Source organism: Physeter macrocephalus, chromosome 19 (assembly GCF_002837175.3).
Source record: "Physeter macrocephalus isolate SW-GA chromosome 19, ASM283717v5, whole genome shotgun sequence".
Taxonomy (NCBI): domain Eukaryota; kingdom Metazoa; phylum Chordata; class Mammalia; order Artiodactyla; family Physeteridae; genus Physeter; species Physeter macrocephalus.
In genome coordinates this window covers 14252571-14274816 of record NC_041232.1, presented here as the reverse complement: position 1 = coordinate 14274816, position 22246 = coordinate 14252571, and the positions used below count along the sequence as shown (strand labels likewise).

Sequence of the window (22246 nt, the reverse complement as noted above, 5' to 3'; positions counted from 1 at the left end):
TGCTCCGCAACGGGAGAGGCCACAACAGTGAGAGGCCCGCGTACCGCAAAAACAAAAAAACAAACAAAATAAAACAAGTGTGGGGCCCTTCTGCACAGGTTGCACACCCGTGAATCTGGCCCTGCTCTGCACTCCGCTCCACCCGTACTGACTTGCTGCTCCTTGAACTTGCTAAGCATTCTTCCACCTCAGGGCTTTTGCGCATGCTATTTCCCTTGCCTAGAATACCCTTCCCCAGATATCTGCATGGCATATTCTCTTGCTTCTTTCAAGTCTTTGCACGAATGTCACCTTCCCAGTGAGGCCTCCCTAGCTACCTTATCTAAAAGAGCATCCGCCACCACGACACTCCTGGTTTTACTTTTCTCTACCCGATATACTGCTTATTTATTTCAGCCTTTTGTTTACATAAGTCCCTTGAAAGCAGATACTGTGTTTATTCACTGCTATATACCTAGGACCTGGTATAGGGCCTGGCACAGAGTAGGTGCTCAAAAAAATACTGGTTCAATGAATGAACGGGTGGATGGATGGATGTAAAGAGACTAGGATGGTGCTTGGCACGTAGTACGTGTGCTGTGATTGGCTTTTGCAATGACAATTCTTATCAACATCTATTCCTAGGTAATAACAGGGGTAGGGGTGGTGTCATGCCTTCCAGGGCCCCCTTTCCTCTGCTTACCTTGTATTTTCAGTAAATAGTATATTGTGGCTACAGTGATAATAAATAGTAAATTACTGAGCTGCAGTGATTAGACGGCTTCATTCATAAGCATAATCTTGTTTACGCTTCACATCAGTATGATTACCATCCTCATTTTACAGATGAGGAAACTGAGGCTTAGAGACGTCTACTGACTCACCCCAGGTCCCATGGCTAGTAAGTGGAGCAGCTGAGATGGAGCCTGCTTGTTTGATTCCAAGTCCAGGAGACCCACTCAACTCACTGCGCACTCAGTTTGCCTTTGCAACATTCTCGCTAACTAATTACTTAGTTCAACGTCTGTGTTTTTGAGTGCCTACTACATGCCAGACACCATGCTAGGGAAAAAATGAAACATACGGGAGACCTGGTCCCTGGTCTCACGAAGCTTGCTGTCTAGTTGGGGAGACAAGCCAGCAGTCACAACGGCACACGATGAATATGTGGGAGCACACGGGTGAGTGGTCCAGCCCCACCTGGGGCCAGGGAGACAGTTTTCCCAGCAGAGGGAAGAGCCACTGCAAAGGCCTGGAGGTGAGAGAACGGGAGCAATGATGGGGGTCGGGGGAGGGACCAAGAGAAGTTCAAAACGTCTGGCAAGTGACAGATGGGATGTCAGGCTGGAGAGAGAGGCAAAGAACAGGCAGGTGTTGAAAAGGACTCCTTGGTCGGCTTCTAGGTTACTGACGGTGCGCTGAAACCGTGGGGATGATGATGGCTTCCCCGCTTAAAATAAGAACAGCCCTGGACACAGAAGCTGGCTGCAGGGAAGCCTCCGCCTCACCTAGCGTGGGGACAGGTCTGCTCTGGGTAATACCAAGCCCCAGAGGCCTGCAGCAACCCGGTCCAGTTCACCAGGGAACAGAGCTCTCGCCCCTCCCCTCCTCAGCCATCCGCTGCCCCTGCTGCTGTCACTCACCGTGTATTTATGTAGGGACGAAATGTGCCAGGGACTTTGAACAGGGACACGGCAGAGAATAAGTCTCTGTGATCCGGGTTCCTCTCCCTCTGCCCTGTCCTTGTTCTTTTGTGTGTATCTCCCTCCCCGTCTCTGTCGGCCCCTTGAAGGCAGGACCAGGTCTTACACTCACGGCAAAGATTTTGCAGGTGCTGAAAACTCTGTGCTAAGCCTTCTAAATGCACGAGCTCGTTCTCTCCTCACTGGGCTCCTCTCTGACATGGGTAATATCGTCTATTAGCCCCATACACAGAGGAGGCAGTGGAAGCTCAAAGCCCTCAGGTACACAGCTAGTGGCAAAGCCAGATTCAAAGCCAGGCTGTTCCAAGACCCAGCCAGGGTAGGAAGTGTAACATTTCTTTCCTTCTTTGGCCCATTCAAGGTCTGACCTTGGCACTCCTAAGCCCCAGGAGAAGAGGCAGGGGTCCGTCAAGCCTTAGTGGGCTCTCAGCAGCTGAGCAGTGGGCCTGGTGTTTACCTCCAATCTCTAAGCTCCAGCAGATCCTGACCCGCGGGTGCCACGGGGGAGAACGCACAAAAAGAGAAACATATACACACGTATTGAGAACCTACTACGTGTCAGGAATTGCTGAAAGCACCTCCACCTGCTTTGTCTCAATTTATTTTTTAGCTTATCTCAAATCTCCCCTAAAACCTTGAAGGAAACAGCATTATCTCTTTTACAGATGGGGAAACTCAGGCACGGAGCGGGGAGGTGACTGGCCAGAGGTGACACTGATGGAAATGGCAGAACTAGGGTTCAAACTGGGATCCACCTCCCTCCAGAGCCCAAGGTCTTTCCAAATGACTCTGGAATATTTTTGGACAAGCTGAAAGCTGAGAAGTGTAAGTGGTGGGCTCCTCGGACCAAATCTCAGCTCTAACCCCCTTTCTTGCCCCTGGGGTACCTGGAGGAGATGTGAGAGCAGGGCAGCCCTACCCACAGCAGTGGAAGCCAAACCCAGAAAACCAGCAGAGCGGCAGCCCCCCAGTGCAACTCCGGGCCCCCACCCGGAGGGAGGGAGGAGGTGAAGGGGATGCCTCCGAGGCCACCTCAGGGAGTCTGGCTGCCTCCCTAATCATTTAGATGGAGAAGAGCAAAATAATCACCACTTAGCTGGCTAATTAATCCCCGCAGCACCCCAGAGTAGGGGTTGCTACTGCACAGCCATAATGTGGTGTAGAAAGGTACAGGGTGGGCCTGAGAGCCAGGGATCAGGGCCTCCCTGCTCGCCCTGAATGCAAATTCACACCAGCCATTTACATCACTCATCTGTTCATTGGAGAGTCACTGCACACCTACCACACGTCGCCTAATCACGAGCATGGCAGACGTCACCCCTGCCCTCCTGGAGCTTAGAGTCTGGTAGGGAGGAGATATTCAACAGTAACCTGGGAAAATGCAGACGCCAAACTGCTTTCCATTTTGGTACTGTGGCTCTGGCTGTCCCCTGTCCCTGGCCTGCCCTTTTGGTTTGGTTTTGCCTGGCTAACTACTACCCGTCCTTTAAAACTCAGTTCTAAGGTCACCTTATCAAAAAAGACTTTGCTGGGGGCTGGTTTAGGTACCATCTCTGTTTTCCAAGAGGGCTCTGCTTCCCTGCCTATCACCCCATCAGACTGTGAGCTTTGAGGTTGAAAGTTCTAGGTCTGGGTAGCTCCGTGCCTAGCAGGGTGCCTGGCACTCTGTTGATATCCAATAAATATTTGTAGAATGAATATATGAGAGGATAAATCATGTGATCTGGAAGCAGTAACTTTTGGGCCTTGGTTTCCTCACGTGTAGAATAAGAAGGTCTTTCTGGGTCTAACAGTCTGTGAACAAGAGGGCAGGAGTATAGCCCAGCCTCTGAGGGACTGGGGGGGCCTCTGGAATGTCCAAACTGGGCATTAATCATGGTGGTTTGGCCCCTGCCAAAGCCACAAGCAGGCCAAAGCCTCTGAATCCCTCCAGCCTCTGCCAGGGGAACTGGTGTATATGTTAAAGTTCTCTCGCCTGCAAGGAACTGAAACTGACTCTGACCCACCAAAGCCAAAAGGGACTCTGGAAGGATCCTGGGTTCTCTCAGGCTTCAAGGGAGTGCAGGATCAGCAGGCCACCTCACAGCCAAAGTGGAAAAACCTCTCCTCTTGACTGGTGTTTTTCCAGCTTTCCCATGCACACGAGTTACCTGGGGGTCTGGTTAAAACACAGACTGATGCATGACACTGCTCCCAAGTGCTGAATGAATGAATGTACCCAACCTCTGTGTTCCTCTTTCCCTGAAAGAGGGCACTGGATGGGTCCTGCTCGGGTCAGGTGCCTGCCCCAAATTTCCAGTGGCGGGCCGGGCAGCAGAGGCGCCAACAACAGCCACGGCCCCAGCCCTGTTCCCAAGTATCCAGTTATTCCCAGAGAAGCGTGGGCCTAGGGATGGGCCGGCCACCGTAAGACAGGTTGGCTACAGCCGGGGGGAGCTGCACCAGCTCCCTAAGTACACAGTGACCATGTGAGCTGGTGAAAGGTATCATCTTTCAACCTGGAAAGTGATTTCCAAAGGCCCAGTGCTAGGGGGGCAGGTGGAAGAGAGTTTAAATAGCAGCTGTGTTCCTAATTTCCCCAGGAGGAGGCCTGGCCGCCCCTCCTCCATGTTGAGTGTTTGCCATTAAAAACAGACAGTATCATTTGGTTCAATAGAAAATGAATTAAAGGAAATTAAACGGCGGGGGCCATGCGACAAGCCTTGCCCCCCGCTGTCTGAAGCCGTTTTTCATCTTCCCCAGTGGGGAGCACCAGCTTGGGGGGTGTGGAGCCGAGCAGGGCTAGATAGATAAATAAATAACGCAAAAGACCCCCCTCCCTCCCAGGGGCGGAGGCTGGGGTGTGGGAAATCCTGGGTGCCCGCGTGGGCCCTGCCCCTGCTGTGTCCCTTGGAGGCAGAATGTAGCCCTTGAGAGTCTCCCAGGGAACCGAGGGAAGGGAAACAAACAAGACAAGAACAAAAAATGATACGCAGGCTTCTGAGACAGAAGGGGGGTCAGGCTGGCTGAGGGAGGAGATTATGGACCAGAGGGGCTGGGAGAGGGGGGACTCCGGCACCGGATGGTGGGGAGCGATTCTGGCTGTCCCTCAGCTGCACGAAGCGAGGCTGCTGCGGCCATCCGTGCTGGGGTAAGTGAGTCAGGAGGGCAGGCGTGGGGAAAGATGGGCAAAGAGGAGAGCAGTTAAGAGTGGGGGTCCTGGAACTAGACTGCCTGAGTTCAACTCCTAGCCCTGCCACTTACCAGCTATATGCCCTTGGCAAGTCACTTACCCTCTCTGTGCCTCCGTTTCCACATGTGCAAATTGGGAGTAATAAATGTCTACCTCATAGGGTTGTTGTACTGATTAAATTAGTTCATGTCTATGAAGCATTTAGAACAGCACTAAGCACACTGGCTATTTGTTACTACTATATCTTATTATCATAGAATATTGATTATGTTATTACTCTTGGTCCCTGGGGGCATCTCCCTTGGCATCTGCAGACCTAGCCATAAGCCATAGCTCTGCCCCACAGACCTGCTGTATGACCCTGGGTAAGTGAACACACCTTGCTGAGTCTCGGGTTCCTCATCTACAAACCAGGAATAATCATCCTGGGATAGAGAGTGTTGGTGCCTCCCAAGGTCCAGTCTTCCCTTCCTCCTTCAAAATAAGAATCCTGATTTTTGCTTAAGTCTACTGGCACCCAGCTGCAAGAAGATGCTCCCCAGCTCCCATGCAGTGATTGTGCCTGAGTGGTGGCCAGTGAGATGTAAGTGAAAGTGACAGAAGCAATTTCCAGGAATTGGAAATGCTCACCAATGAAGGGAGAGGAACACTAATGACAGCTGATGCAAAAACCCCATGTAAAACGGTAGCATGCAGAATCCAGAAGCATATAAAAAAGATAATATATTATGACCATGTGGGGTTTGTCCTAAGAATACAGGGCTTAATAGGAAATCTACTAATGCCATTCTTCATATTAACAGATCTAAGAAGAAAAATCAAATGATTTTTGATCAAATTCAACAATCATTTTCTACTTTCAAAATTTCAATAAACTGGACTTTATGGATAATTCCTTGACACAATAAAGCATTGGCCTCAGTCCCAAAGTCTATATCTTGTTTCATGGGGGATTGTGATGGTTAGTTTTATGTTTCAATTTAGGCTATGGTATCTAGTTATGCAATCAAACACTGATCTAGATGCTGCTGTGCAGGTATTTTGTAAGTCTGAGAAACATCTACAATCAGCTGGCTTTAAGTAAAGAAGATTCTCCTCCATAATCTTGGTGGGCCTCATCCAAACAGCTGAGAAGCCACAGAGCTCTGCAGAGGTCAGAATGTTCCACTTTCTTTAACAAGGAAGAACTGAAGGTAAAGGTTTAGGCTTCATCTTTTGTGCTGACATTGATTGGCAGAGGCTGTCTGGATTGCTGCACTGAGAAAGCTGAATCCGGGTAAAGCAGGGTCATGATTGTTTAGTGATTCCTGACACAAGCACAGGTTGGCAAATGGTAGCTCCTAGGGTGTTTGCCATCTCTGGATTCAGCGCTGCTCTAGGGGTTAGTGGGCACCTGGGCTACAAACGTCAAGCAGAGCAAAGAAAGAACAAATCCTAGGGTTGTGTGTGAACATCTGATGCCTTGGGGTAAAACTAAAATTAGCCTTGTGATTTCAAAGAGTTAAGTTGGCCAAATTCACTTCTGATGGCTTCCAGCACAGACTCTTGGCCACATTTCACTCCTCGGGGTCTTCTATTTCCCAAAGTATCTGTGTGCTGCAGAATGCTGAGTCCCCCCACTCAGATAAAACTTTCCTGCAAAGGCCAAACTAGAAGGAATTAGGAATGCAAATGAATTCAAACTCCTGACCAGGGTTAGCAAAATTTTTCTTAAAGGGCCAGACGGTAAATATATTAGGCTTTGTGGGCCACAGAGATTGTCACCGCTACTCAACCCTGCCATTGTAGCATGAGAGCAGCCACAGACAATACATGAATGAGCATGACTATGTTCCAATAAATCTTTATTGATAAAAACAAGCACTGGGTCCATAAGCTGCAGTCTGTCTCTGAACTAGGTTTTGCAGCATATTGTGCTCCTTAATACAAGGTTCCATGGTTAATAAGTTGAGAAAATGTCAGGGAAAACAAAGTGAAAACAATTTTCTTGGCTGCAAGACTTCTCAGAGCCTTTACTGTGTGCAAGTGGAGGATAAAGTTTAAAGCATTTCCCAAAGTCCTCTGACCATGGAACATCTTTTAACAAAATGCCTATCAACATCTCCCCAAGGTCCCAGAATCATAGTTTGGTAAATGGTATTTTCTTCCATCTGATTTTGGTTAGATTCTGACTTTCTTGCTCACCTTGAACTATAAATGGATAACTGCAAATGCTCTCTACTTTCTTTAGAATAACAGTAACTAATAAACAACAAGGATTTACTGCATAGCACAGGGAACTATATTCAATATCTTGTAATAAACTATAATGGAAAAGAATGAAAAATGGATATATACATATATATGTATAACCAAATCACTTTGCTGTACACCTGAAACCAACACAATACTGTAAATCAATTATACTAAAAAAAAAAAAAAAAAAAAGAATAACTAACCAGCCAACATTTGACTTGTGTTATCTTAATCCTCACAACGTTGTCAGTCCTAATATTCCCATTTTAAAGATGGGGATACTGAGGCTCAGTGAGGTTAATCAGGGTCCCAGAGGGTGAATATCTTATGGGTCTAATCTAATCACACGAGCCCTTTAAAAGCATAAGGGGGGGGGCTTCCCTGGTGGCGCAGTTGTTGGGAGCCCACCTGCCGATGCAGGGGGCGCGGGTTCGTGCCCCGGTCCGGGAGGATCCCACATGCCGCGGAGCGGCTGGGCCCGTGAGCCATGGCCGCTGAGCCTGCGCGTCCGGAGCCTGTGCTCCTCAATGGGAGAGGCCACAGCAGTGAGAGGCCCACATACCGCAAAACAAAAACAAAAACAACAAAAAAATAAAAGCATAAGGAGGGGCTTCCCTGGTGGCGCAGTGGTTGAGAGTCCGCCTGCCGATCCCGTGAGCCATGGCTGCTGAGCCTGCGCGTCCGGAGCCTGTGCTCCACAACGGGAGAGGCCACAGCAGTGAGAGGCCCGCGTATCGCAAAAAAAAAAAAAAAAAAAAAAAAAAGCAGAAGGGGAAGTCAGGGAGATGTGAAGCACATTCTGGCTTGAAGATAGAGGAGGCCACGTGAACAGACCAGAATGTGGTTTCTGGGAGGTGACGGTGACCCCTGGCCAACCGCCAGCAAGAAAACGGGGATCTCAGTCCTACAACCACACAGAACTGAATTCTGCCAACAACCTGAATAAGCCTGAAAGTCAGTTCTCCTCAAGAACCTCCAACAGGAGCCCAGCCTAGCTGACACTTTGATTTTAACCTTATGTGACCCTACACAGAGAACACGGGCAAGCCCACCTGGCTTTTGACGTACAGAACTGTGAACTAATAAATGGGTGTGTTTTTCAGCCACTGAGTTGGTGGTAATTTGATAGGCAGCAATTGAAAACTAGCACGAGTCCGTACTCTTGTGATCTCTTTTTATAGACGAGGAAGTGAAAGCCTGCAGAGGTGAAGGAACCTGCAGGGTGACACAGCTGGTAAATGGCAAAGGGTTTCTCAAACAGGAGTTGAACCCAGGCAGTCTGGCTTTTTACTGTTACGCTGCGTTTTACATATGTATTTGTCTGCAGCAATCTCCAACACAGATGGTTACGTTAAAAAAAAAAGCAAGGTGGGAGCTGTGTATAGAATATTACTGTTTGATTATATAAAGATGAGTAGGAAGAACATATACATGGGTCTGCTTGTATATGTGCACGGTAGCTATGAAAAGATTCAAGGATGATATGATTAGTTCCCAGGGGGGGAAATGGGTGTCTGGGGGCAGGACAGGGAAGGAGACTTTTCACCATATATTGTTTTTGGTGTTTTGACTTCTGAACCCTGTGATCGTATAAGACGTTAAAAAAATGAAGTATCATCAATAATGAGAGGAATGAGGAATACTTGGGAGACATACAAATAGGTGAAAAAACACTCTCAAAAGGGCCCTGTACTGTAAGTAAACTGGTTTGTAGGTATATTTATTTGGGCTGCCATAACAAAGTACCACAGACTGGGGGGCTTATACAACAGAAATTAATTTTCTTACAGTTCTGGAGACTAGCAGTCTGAGAACAGGGTGTAAGTCCCTTCTGGGAGCTCTAAGGGAAATATCTGCTCCATGCCTCTCTCCTTGGCTTATGCTCCATGCCTCTCTCCTTGGCTTACAGATGACTGTCATCTCCCTGTGTCTTTACGTGGTCTTCCCTGTGTGGTGTGACTGTGTCCTAATTTTCTTTTTAGAAGGACACCAGTCATATTATAGATTAGGTCCCACCCTATGACTTCACTTTAAACTTAATTACCTGTTTAAAGACTCTTTCTCCAAATACAGCCACATTCTGATGCACTATGGGGTTAGGCCTTCAACGTATGAATTTTTGCGGGGGACACAATTCAGCCCATAAAAAGAACATTTAATCCAGGGTTTCTCGACCTTGGCACTACTGACATTTGGGACTGGATAACTCTTGGTCTCGGGGGCTGTCCTGTGCACTGCAGGATGTTTAGCAACATCACTGGTCGCTACCCACTAAATACCAGTACCACCCCTCATCCGATTATGACAATCAAAAATGTCTCCAGAAATGGCCAAATGTCCCCCTAGTTGGGAACCACTGCTTTAACCCCTTCTAGCCCTGCTGTGTGGGAAGATGCAGCAAGTACTACTGGCTCTTCCAGAAGTTCTGCACTTTTATACACAGAATGATGTACTGTGAGAACCACAGCTGAGACCTAGAAAACTCAGACCTGCCCTGGTGGAGACCTGCATCTGCTCATGAGGGGAGCGGAGAGAGAGAGGAATGACTGACCGCCAGGAGAGAACATGACTCAATCGATGGGAAACCACTTTGAGAGCAAAAGTGCTGGGTTCGGCGCCCAGAAAAGAGAGGGATTTTAATGGCACAAAAAGCCTCATGAACCCTCTTGGCTCTCACATCCAAGAAAACCACCTTTCTTGCTCTTGTCTGCCTTCCCCTGTACTTAAGAGATGAACCACCAGGGCTGAAAGCTTGTGGAATTGCGTCCTGTGGAAACCTCTCATCCAGGGGCTGGCTGTGCAGGCTGCACTAGGGGTCAGTTAAGATGATTTCAGAGATGGGAAGGGCTTCCTCCTTCCCGTTCTTATGGGAAAAGACAGGAAGTCGGTCACATGCTGTGTTTTTTTGAGAAACAGGTCAGCTAAACGTTTCCTTGTTTCTGATACAGCTAGTCCTAGTATCCACCCAGCAACTGGATACCAGCCTTCTACCTTCTGATAACTTTAGTGGGATAAAAACAACAATTTAAGAGATAAGGAAGCCGAGGGCTCCAAAGAGTGAGGTCACCTGTCCAAGGTCACATAGGTAGTAAGTCCAAGAACCAGGATTTGAACCCAGTTTTGCTGACTCAAGGCCAGTTTTCTTCCTGCTGTGTAGTGTTTACTCATGACACACCTGCTACTGAGAGTTTTTAGAGAAGTACCTGCTTTTATATTTCTCCATCTGAAAAATGGGCAGAATGGCGGCTGCCTGCTAGCTATGCTAGTGAGAGGTTGAATGAACCCTGCCCTAAGAATGTTCTAGAACAATGCTGTCCACTGGAATGTTCTACATCTGTTTTGCTCAACACTGTGGCTATTCAGCAGTTCAACTGAGAGACTGAATTTTAAATTTAATTAATTTAAATGTAAATAGTCACCTGTGGCTTGTGGCTGTCATACTGGACAGTGTATTTCTAGAATCTTAAGCCAAGAGGATTTCATTTTAACAAAAGGAAGGAGCAATGTGGACAAGTCAAGTTTTAAATTACTACTACTATTAATGCCAGGAGTTGGAGTGTCAAGAAAATTTTCCAGGACAAGAAAATTTGCTTTCTTAACTAATTTCGGGTTAGGTTAAAACAAAAGTTTCACTCGCAGAGAATCAGGGAGTACACGAAGGTGAGGACGGCATCTTACTCGTTTTTATATTCTCAGGGCCTAGCATTGCCTTTGTAAGCAAATAAGTCCCAAATAACGTCCACTGGATTGAAGAGAGAAAGGGGATGTGGCTGAGAAGAACTCTACATGGTGGGGTAGCAGCAGGCCTAGTTTTAACCCCCTAACAGGAAATTAACACGAGGCGCTTCATTCAGCCCATAATATCCATGTGTCAAGACAGACCTAATGGTCCTTGCTCTCATGAGTCTATACTTGAATAGTGGGGACAGAAAATAAACACAAGACAATCCAATCATTTCAGATACTAGCACACGCGAGGAGGGAACTAAGATGGTGATGGGGTAATGCAAACTGGGGACCACCACTCTGAACAGGGTGGTCAGGGAGGCGACAGTCTCACAGGAAGTGACACTTGAATGATGGGAAGGGGACAGCCATGGGAACATGGAGAAAAACCTCCCCAGGCGGAGGGAGCGGTAAGTGCGAAGGGCCTGAGAAGGAAGGTGCTGGCTGGTCCAGGGTGAGCCAAGGGAGAGAACAAGGTCCTGGGTGATGAGGTCGGAGAGGTGGGTAGGAGCCTGATCAGGCAGGGCCAAGATGTATGAACTGTATAAGTTATCTGGATTTATGATGACAAGTGGCTGCTCTAGACACCCGGCCAGTGTGATGGTTTGGGGCTGAGGTTACAGATCGGTGGCTGTCATTGTTAACCTACCCCGTTCTTGGCCGGCCAATGAGCATGGCTGTCCTGGGAGGCCCAGGTATGAGAAGGTCCCGGACAGACCCTCTGGTGTCCGGAGGCACGTGGGAATCAGTGGCTCACCCAGCCTCACACACCAGGGACCGTGGGGCCATCAAGCAAACCCAAATACCAGAAGCCCTTCCAATATAATTATAATATTAAAAACCAACCCACCCTCTCAGTGGACGGCATGGAGGCGCAGGAAAGAGCATCTGTGCTGTGAGCCATTACGGGTCCCTGACAGATGTGCTCCTCTCCCCCCTCCCCCCACCAGCTGCAAATGAAGACCCGTCCTTTTCTTCTGCCCAGACAAGGATTGATGAGGATTCGGGAGAGCACTCAGACAGGCAAGGAAAGGCTGTGAACCTTTTCCAAGCCTGCAATTTATCTTGAGGAGACTATTCACATCACTTTTTACAGGCTGGATTATGCTCTGACCTGGCACATTAATCTCGCCGAATAAAATAATAATAATCAGAAAAAGGGAGCTGGATGGTTGCCAGGGAGGCATTAATAACTGTCGCCCACACCTCGGAGGTGCAGGGAAGGGGTGCCACCTCCCATCCCCGCCCCCTGGCCCCCAGTGGTGCCCGTTGAAGGGGAAGGAAGTGAGGTAGCCATTGCCTGAACTTGGGGGAATTTTATAGAGATGGTGTACGGGGACATCGCTCCTCAGTCAGCTTTGAGGAATTTCCCGAGAAAATCCAGAGAACTTCCATGGGAGGGGGTGTGGTCTAGTAACTCCCTCCCAGAGCAGGGGTTCTGGAATCAGACTGCTTGAGTTCAAATCCCCACTCAGCCACTTATACACTGTGTGACCTTGGGCTACTTCTTAACCTCTCACTGCGTTTGTGTTTTCCTCTGGAAAACAGGGATAAAACCAGCAACTGCTGGGAGTGTAAAATGGTGTAGCTGCTGTGGGAAAGTTTGGTGGTTCCTCAAAAAGTTAAACATAGAATTACCATATGACCCAGCCATTCCACTCCTAAGTATTTACCCAGAAAAACTGTGTTCAAACAGATACTTCTACACAAATGTTCAAAGCACTGCTATTCCCAATAGCTAAAAAGTGGAAGCAATCCAAATGTCCATCAATGGATGAATGGATAAACAAAGGGTGGTCTATCCACACAATGGAATATTATTCTGCCATTAAAATGGAATGAAGTGCTGATTTCTGCTACAATATGGATAAATCTTGAAAATATGATGCTAAGTGAAATAAGCCAGACACAAAAGGTCACATAATGTATGATTCCATTTATATGAAATGCCCAGAATAGGTAAATCCATAGAGGTAGAAAGCAGATTGGTGGTGGTCAGAGGAAAGGGGGAGTGACTGTATGGGTACGGGGTTACCTTTTGGGGTGATGAAAATCTCTTAGGACTAGATAGAGGTGATGGTTGCACAGCACCGTAAATGTACTGAATGGCACTGAATTATATACTTTAAAACGATTGCTGGGACTTCCCTGGTGGTCTGCTGGAAGACTCCGCACTCCCAACGCCGGAGGGCCGGGTTTGACCCCTGCTCAGGGAGCTAAGATCCCACATACCGCAACTAAGCCCGTGTGCCACAACTAGAGAAGCCCACAGGCCACAATGAAGACCTAGCACAGCCTAAATAAATAAACAAACAGACAAATAAATAAGTAAATGTCAGTTCTTGAAGACCCACCGAAGCCAAAATAAACGAATAAATAAATGTCAGTTCTAATTTATAAAAATAAAATAAAATAAAATAAAATGATTGCTGGTTAATTTTATGTTATGTGAATTTTACCTCAATTTTCAAAACAACAGCACTTGCCTTGTGAGACAGATGTAAGAGGGAAAAGGGTTAGAGCAGGGCCTGGCCCACATGAAGGGCTGACTCCTATTGCCATCAGCGTTGTTACTCTGAGGTTCGCAATCTCTGGCAGGTTATTCAACTCAGTTTCTGCTCTGTGCAGAGAGATAGCAACAGTATCTACCTCCCAGGATTGCTAAGATTAAACAAGACGATGTCTTCAGTAGACTCTAAACTCCATGAGTATGTAGATTTTTGTCTACTTTGTACTTTGATACTGATGTATCCCTGTGCCTAGAACAGTGCCTGGCACACCGCTGGCATTTAGCAACTATTTCTTGAACAAATGGCAGTGCTTAACACACTGCCTGACTCCTGGTAATTGTTCAGCAATGTTTACTTGCATTTATTACTATTGGTCTGGTTGCTGCATTTCTTTGAAGGTTTGCTGCATGTTCCTTTCTAGCACAGGGAAGTGAGTACTACTTTGCCTTGTAGATTTTGCTGTCTTCATGACAGAGGTGTCTGGACACCTACCATATACGAGAGGTCTGAGCTGAGCTGACAATGGAGTCTAAGCTCTCACTGCAGTTACAAGAGGAGGTGATGAGAGTTAGTGTAGCTGTCTAGACTATCAACTCATCCACTCACCCATCCATCTACCAACCTGTCTGTCCATCCTTCTAAATATCCATCTGAATATCCATCTACCCATCTAAATATCCATCCATCCATCCATCCATCCATCCATCCATCCATCCAAGTACCCATCCATCATCTATCTAAATATCCATCCATCCATCTACCCATCCATCTATCCACACAATCGCTGGACTATCCGTCACATATCCACCAACTTTCCCATCTAGCCATCCAATTCATCCATCTACCTATATATCCATTCGCCCATCCATCTACCCACCCAAACATATATACATACATACAATGAATGCTTCCGAGTGCATATCAGATGCTGGTGATCCATCAACAAAGAAACCAGATGCATTCATTTCCTGCTGTCACAGAGGTTACAGTCAAGCAGAGCAGGCAGACAAGCAAGCAATTACAGTCAGGGTGGTGAGTGCTGGAACAGGGCAAGGACAGGGTGCTGTGAGAGTCCCCACTAGGGGCACCACACCTCACCTGAAGGGGCAGCGGAGGTTTCTGAGAGGCTGTGATCTGCAGGAGGAGCAGGAGTTGGTTAAGACACAAGAAAGGAAAAGGGTCTTTGAGGTAGAAGGGCAGCACTCTGGAAGCTGTAAGGGTTAGTTACTCAGTCTCAGTGCCTCAGTTTTCTCATCTGGAAAATGGGGTTAGAACATCTACCACATATCAGACTGGGACTAGTTGGTGTATGGAAGGAAATGAAAGAAGAAGGGTCTGGCTGAAGCACAGGGAACAGAGGGAAGAGGGGCAGGAGAGAGTGAGAGGAAGAGTAAGGATGCTGGATAGGCAGGTGGGCTGTAAAGCCTCACCTGCTTCCTCTCCAGGCAACGACAACCCACCCCTCATTTCACCCACATACGTAAAGTCTTTTTATGCTTGCAGCATCTCAAACGGGGTTTTGTAAACATCTCAATTTTCTAAGGGAAGAAACATGTTCAGGCACATGTAGTGACTCACCCAAGGCCCCATGGCTGGAAAGTGGCAGGGTCAGGAATGGCCCAGGAATTCTGACATCCATTCAGTGCTGGGCAGATGATCTCCTGACGTGGCCATGGCCTTGGGAGTTGGAAGATGTGAATTCTGATTCTATAACTGACCAGCTGGGTGTTTTTTGGACAAAATATCTCACCCCTCTTTCAGCCACAGTACAGGGTAAGTGAAAAAATGGCCACCCAAAGATACCAGGTCCCAATCCCTGGAAGCTGTGAATGTGACCTCATCTGGAAAAAGGGTATTTGAAGACACAATTAAGTTAAGGCTCTTGGCACGGGGAGAGTATCCTGGATTGTCTGGGTGGGGCCCAAATGCAGTCACATGTATCTGTATGAGACAGATAGAAGGAGATGGCATACACAGCAGAGGCCAGGTGACCGCAGAGGCCGAGACTGGAGTGATGCTGCCAGGAGCTAAGGAATGCTGCCAGCTACCAGAAGCTGGAAGACGCAAGGAAGGATCCTCCCCTAACATCCAGCACCCCCCCACACACACCTCTGACACCTAGATTTCGTTTCAGTGACACTGATTTTGGACTGCTGACCTCCAGGACTGTGAGAGAACAAATTTCTATTCTTTTCAGCCCCAGGCATGTGGTTATTTATTATAGCAGCCACAGGAAATGAACACAGTGGGCCCTCTGCATCCATAGGTTCCTCATCTGTGGATTCAACCAATCTCACATAGAAAATCTGAGGATGCGGAACCGCAGATATGGAGGACCAAATGTAAGGGACTTGAGCATCCACGGATTTTGGTATCCGAGGAAGATCTTGGAACCAATCCCTCGCAGATACTGAGGGATGACTGTACTCAGCTTTTCATCTACAAAGAGGTGATAATAATCTCTCTCTCACTCAGAGAGGTGTTGAGAGCCTTATACGAGTCAAGATATGGGAAAGAATCTAGCAAGAACCAGAATGCACTAGGCAATGAGTAACCATTCTCTGTCTGTTTTCCTTATCTTTCTCCCATACCAACTTTGAGGTACAGCTTGGGCCCCGAAGCTGAAGCCCTGGGCTGGAGTCCCAACTCTACCACTTAATAGCTGTCTGCCTGCTCAACCTTCCATCTCCTCCTCATCAATGACAGTAACTGTACCTCCCTGAGAGGAATAGCAAGAGGCTACGTAAGGTAACTCATACATGAAGTGCTCTTAGTACAGTCTCAGGTACACAGTTGGTACTCAATAATTGCGAGCCATTATTATTCCAGGCAGTCAGTGCGGAGCCAGCTTCCTCACATGCCTGGATTCACGTCTCCTGCCTTCAACAAAGGCCACAACTGCTATGAAGGAAAAGGTTCGGGGCATCTAGAACCCAAGGGGCACTGAACCCAAGGAGGGGGTCATGGGAACCCTGATTTGCAGCCGGTTGGTCAGAAGTACAGGTGACAACTTGGGGCTGGTGACTGGCATCTGAAGTGACAGGGGCAGTCTTGCGGGACTGAGCCCTTATCCTGTGGGATCTGACGCTATCTCCAGGTGGATAGTGTCAGAACTGTGTTAAACTGAAGGATACCCAGCCGGTGTCAGAGTATTACATGATGTGTGGAAAACCCACACATCTGGTGTCAGAGGTATTGAGTGTGTGTGTGTGTGTATACAGAAGAAACACAGGAGTGTGTTTTTCCTATACACCTGGCCAGTGATCTGATCAGCTGTCACTCAAGACAGATGGTCAATTCCAACCTGCTCTTCTGCCAACCAATGCCTGGGACAAATTCTGAGCTTTCTGACCTAACCGTGATGCCTCTTCCTCACACTGCTCAGTCCTCTGAGTTACAACGATTATCCCCCAAGACCTCTTCATCCCAGCACCTCCTGCAGGCCTCTCCCTAAGGTACACTCCAAAGAATCACTGCCACCAGTCTGCTTCCTGTGTCCATGGCAGGCATCACTCATGGATCACAGAGCCCTTTCCTCCTGAGCCTCGGTACCCTCTATATAATGTGCCCCAGAAGCCACAAAGAGTCAAAAACCTTTGAGAGCCATCCTTCCCTGGGAGAAGCAGGACCCAGGGCATGTCAATGCGCTTCTTTTCCTTTCTTGGGTGAAATGTAGATGAAAATTGCATCAAGGCCAGCTTTGAACAACAAAACTTAGGAAATGCACTTGGAGAGCAGAGGCGTGACAAGAAGGTGGTGACAATAAACAATGATGCTCAGCTTCAAGGGATGACGAGAGGTGGGGGACAGCATCTACTAGCTCAGGCTCTGTTCATTTGATGCACTGACATTAGCTGTGCCCAAGTCCAACCTTTCCTTCTCCAGAAGGCGTCCTGCAACCCCTGCATGACTGGCGTGATGGGCCTACCTTGGACTTGACGGCCAGGATGATCTTGGGCAGGGCCACGACAAGGCACTTGAGGGCGATGGTGATGTACTTGAGCACAAAGTCTGCGATGCCCACGATCCACAGCAGGTCAAAGAAGTCCAGCGTCTCCAGGTTGGGCTTCAGGAATATGAGGCTGGGGGAGGAGTCAGAGAGTCAGGATGCTCACTTAGGGTCACTGGCCCTTAGGGGCCCTTCTACTCATTCTGGGAGCCTTGTAAATATTACCTGTAGAAAGAGCACTAAACTGGGAGTCAGATATCTGTGCCCTGTTCCTGAATCTGCTATTAACTTGCTGTGTGACCTCAGGTGGGTATCTTAACCTCTCTGAGCCTCAGTTCCCCTGAGAGTTAAATGATGAGATTGGCCTAGAGCATCATTAGTTAAGGTCCCCTCCAGTTTTATGGGCCACAACAGGCTTCACGAGAGGAAACAAAAGGAAGGAAAGAAGACCGACCAATAACATGAAGGAGGGGGAGAGAGAGCGGAGGAGTGAGGAGGGATTTGATGTGCAGACGCTGCGCTAAGCGATTTACTCACTGTATCTCATCGTCCTGCAGAGTGAGCACTGCTCATCCCCACTTTATAAATGAGGCACTGAAGCTTGGAGACATGAAGTTAAGTTGCCCAAGGTCACACTGCATGATAAGCATATGGGCATCAGTATCAGACAGACTTGAATTTGAATCCAGGCCTCTCCATTATTGGACCCTAGGCAGATAACGTTCTCTCTGTAAGCCTCAGTGTTCTCATCAATAAAATGGGAATCGTTCCCTCCCTCAGTGTTACTGGTGGGATTCAATGAGATAATAGGTATACTACAGACTCTGCCATGCAGCAGTGACAATGATAACAACATCTCTACGAGGCAGGCACTATCATCTACCCATTTTGCAGATGAGAAAAAAGAGGCACAGAAAGGTAAATGAACATGCACAAGGTCCTACAAATATGATGGAATGGTGGTGGATTCGAACCCAGGTGTCCCGGATACAGTTACTGCTCTCAATCCTTATTCCACAGCAGTACTACTAGGAGTGTATAAACCCATTTTACCCATCCGTGACCAGGTAAGTCAACCTCCCACTCAATTTCTGTACTTCCCTCACTGGGGACAGACAACAAGTCATTCTCAAACTGGCAATGATCCATAGACCACATGCTGAGTAGCACTGCTCTCCGTCACCTCTGTGGATGATGATATTATTCGTACTAATAATATCTTGGCTCTCTACATCATGCTGGCCCTACTCTACATGCTTTACATGTCTCAAGTCATTTTGTCTTCCCAAAGGCTCTATGTGGTAGGCGCTACGATTATCGCATCTTGAGCTGGGGAGTCTGGAGCGCTTCGACGTGGAGTCACCACCCACGGCATCTCAGCTAGAACGTGGAGCTAGGATTGGAACCAGCACCCAAACTGTGCTGGTCCCCTCGCTTTTCTTCCCGCCAGATTAGAGGCTCCAAGCAAAGGTCACTCCGAGTCCTCCCTGTCCACCAAAAAGCAGGGGACAGTGCACACAGCCCAGAGTGAATGCTTTCTAAACGCTTCCCACATACTCTGCTGGGCTGGTGGAAAACGGTGCAAACTGAGGCCCCCTGAGGAGAGCATCCTAGGAATGAACTGGTCTATTTTTGTACTTTTCTTTTTAAAAGTCAATTTCTATTGAGAATAAAAAATCTTTGAAGAGCGAGAGTAGGGTTAAATCAATGAAAATAATCTGTTTTTGCAATCTCTCATGATACCTTTGGTGTCCTTCCACATCTGAGCCCTGTCTCTGTGGGATGCCTCGTCTCCAAGTCTGAGTGGCATCCGAGTTACGATATGGGGAGAGGCTGGCAGCCCTGAGCTCCCCTTTTTGTCTCTGCTCTTGTCCCTCCCTGGGCATAACCCAGGCTGGTTGGTTGACTTCCATGCCCTGCTTCTCTATTATGCATCTCTGATCGCAAAAGAAATGAAGGTCTGCCCTCCACTTTCCATTCTATCTCAGAGACACCAATCTGTTAAATTCACCCAGATAGGTTTTAGTTCATCGTCTTAGAGTTTTTTCTGTTTTGGCTTTTGGAACCAGAAAGATGCCCAAGTGTTTTTCTGCAGATTGATCACTAAGTCCACTTATTTCTAACGTACACTATGAACTTTAATGGATGGATACATTTTATTGTCAGTTTTCTGCCCCATTAGCCATCACCCCCAACAGATAAAGTAATTGATCATAAAAGAATAATATTATGATATGATTATGACATATCAAATGTTTCACAGTTTTCCCAGTACTTTTCACATATTATTAACATTTGGCCTCTCTAATAATTAGCCTGTGGGTGGGTAATGACCTTCAGGTGGGTAAGGCAGAAATTAACTTGCTCCCGGTTTCACAAATGCAGAAACTAGGCGAGGTTCGAAGAGGTTCCACTATTTGCCAGAGGGCACAAAGCTGGTACGTGGCAAGACTAAGAACCTCTGACGCTGGTCATCAGACTTCAAATCCTGGGACGATTCAAACTCTCTGTTACCTACTGGGACAAAGGCTTATTAGAAAGGGTTTCATTAAGCCAAAGTTTCCTCACCTGTAAAACAGGGACAGCAATACCCTGCTGAGTGGGAGGGCAAAATAAGATAATGGCTATTGGTATCATTTACAAACATACTCCAGACCACTGACATCAATAAGGAAGAGGCTCAGCTCTGTTGCTTTTCTCCTAGGTCACTCTCTTTCTCTTTGTGTGCTGCCAGTTTGACTCAGCACTGGTTTGATGAGGGCACAGAGGTCTGAGCCTGTGAATGTGATCATGCCCAGGGAATGGCATGAGCTGGAAATTCCTCCAAGGTTCTGGGAAACTCCATCTCCTTTACCCTCCACCAGGACCTTGATCTTCTGGGCCAGGCGACTAATGCAGTGTGCGGAATGCATGTTGATGCCCTGGAACTAACTTCCCAAATTGCTTTCATGTAACTTCGGGTGGCCCCAGAAAGTGGTGAAATGGGTCACTCCTCAAAGTCCATTTTTAAAACAGATGGACATGATCTGAAAACTTGGCTTGAGTTTCAACCCTGTGCTAGAGACCATTACTGGCCAGTCCTCCCCCACCATGCACTATGTCACTACTAGAAAATGGAAAATTACACATGTGGCTTGCATTATATTTCTATAAAGAATTATGCTCTAGGCACGTGGATATGACAACAGGGTGGGATTTGAAAGTTACAACATGACCTAGAGCTACTGCATTGTTCTCAAATGAAGGGGCTGTGGGTCCCGAGTCCAACAAAGCCCCCCACTTTCTCACTGGGGGTCAGACTCCCCTGCTCACCTGTTATACAGCTGCTGGGAACTGAACGTGTAGAGCACATACAGGGTGTTCCCCGCCAGAAAGGCTAAGATCCACAAAATGACCAGCACCGACCTCTTCTCCTAGAGACAAAGCAAGAGATCTGTGGGGATGCTGAAATGCCAAAGGTGCACCTGGCAGGATATTCCAGAATGTTCCCCGACGAATGGCAACTTTTCCCTTTCTCAAAGGTTTGGAGGAAGCGGAGCTAATGGTGAAAGGAAGGGCGTTGGCATCTTTCCATCCCACTGGAACCTAAGGGATGGTTACAGAGAAGGTAACAGAAATGTGTGAACCTGCTTGGAGAACTATCCAGAGAGTCAGGAGGGCACCATGGTTAGCAAAACAGATTCTGGAGCTGGGTGGCCTGGGTTCAAATCCTTGGTCTATTATCTGGAGGTTGGCCAATCCTGGGTAATTACTTAAACTCTCTACATTTCTCTTCACTCGTCTATACAGTGGGTATACATTGTATCTCTCTTATAGAGTCTGAGAATTAATGTACATGAACTGCTTAGAACAGTGTGTGGCAATGTAAGAAATGTTAGTTTACATTTACTGTTAGGAACTGAGGCACAGAGAAATTAAGTAACTCTGGCTCAGGGGCACATGTTTTAAGCTCCGGTGCCCTCATTAAAAAATGAGGTTTTGGGACTTCCCTGGTGGCACAGTGGTTAAGAATCCGCCTGCCAGTGCAGGGGACATGGGTTTGAGCCCTGGTCCGGGAAAACCCCACATGCTGTGGAGTAACTAAGCCCGTGCACCACAACTACTGAGCCTGCGCTCTAGAGCCCGCGAGCCACAGCTGAGCCCATGCGCCACAACTACTGAAGCCCGCGTGCCTGGAGCCCGTGCTCCACAACAGGAGAAGCCACCGCAACGAGAAGCCCGCGCACCGCAACGAAGAGTAGCCCCCGCTCGCCGCAACTAGAGAAAGCCGGCGCGCAGCAACGAAGACCCAACGCAGCCAAAAATAAATTAAAAAAATTTTTTTAAAATGAGGTTTTGTTAAGGATTAAGTAAACTTGATAAGTGTAAACATTCAGTCTGGTACAGGCTCACACTTCAGGCTCACTAAATGGTAGGACTTGTTGTTCTGACTTTATAACCCAGCAGGAGATTCAGATCGACAGGCTGGAAACTTCTGTTCTAACTTTTTCCGGCATGGACCTTTGCGCTACTGCCCTGGACTGACCATTCAACATAGGGCCACATTTATAGGATTAAATTCAAACTCGTACACATGGATGTCAAAGCCCTTTGCAACCTAGCCCCGTTTCTCTTTCTCCAGCCTTGTTTCTGATCAGTCCCCAGGAAGACAAGCTGGGAAACCTTCTCAGTTGGCTGTTTCTCAGTAGTCTCTCAGTCTGACAGCAACCTGAGGAAATTTCTAGAGGAGGCGTAGAGCAGGGCATTCCTGCCTGTGTACCCTGGGATACATAATCAGACCCCCGTGCTGCTGACAAGCTGAAAAGCTTGTCTTTTCCTGGACCAGGGCGGCTGCATTGCTGGAACAAGATGAGGTCATAACTTTCCCAGCGTAACCTTCCCTGTGGTTTCGGTAAATGCTCCACTGTCTCCAGACACAGCTCAGTGCTCGACACACTGTTACAACACACATTTCCATAGTGTAGACAAAATA

General features: G+C 47.6%; 1 protein-coding gene across 7 annotated transcripts in view; it reads right to left on the bottom strand.

Moving 5' to 3' along the window:
• The window catches only part of RNFT2 (ring finger protein, transmembrane 2), a 79650-nt gene that overhangs the window by 45340 nt on the left and 12064 nt on the right, over positions 1-22246 (bottom strand). For all 7 annotated transcript variants that reach the window (XM_028480240.2, XM_055080487.1, XM_007128417.4 and 4 more), the window contains exons 5-6: positions 20587-20687; positions 17254-17407 (exon numbers count right to left, since the gene is read on the bottom strand). In XM_028480240.2, coding sequence (XP_028336041.1) covers positions 17254-17407; positions 20587-20687 — 255 coding nt within the window. The remainder of the gene's footprint in view (positions 1-17253; positions 17408-20586; positions 20688-22246) is intronic.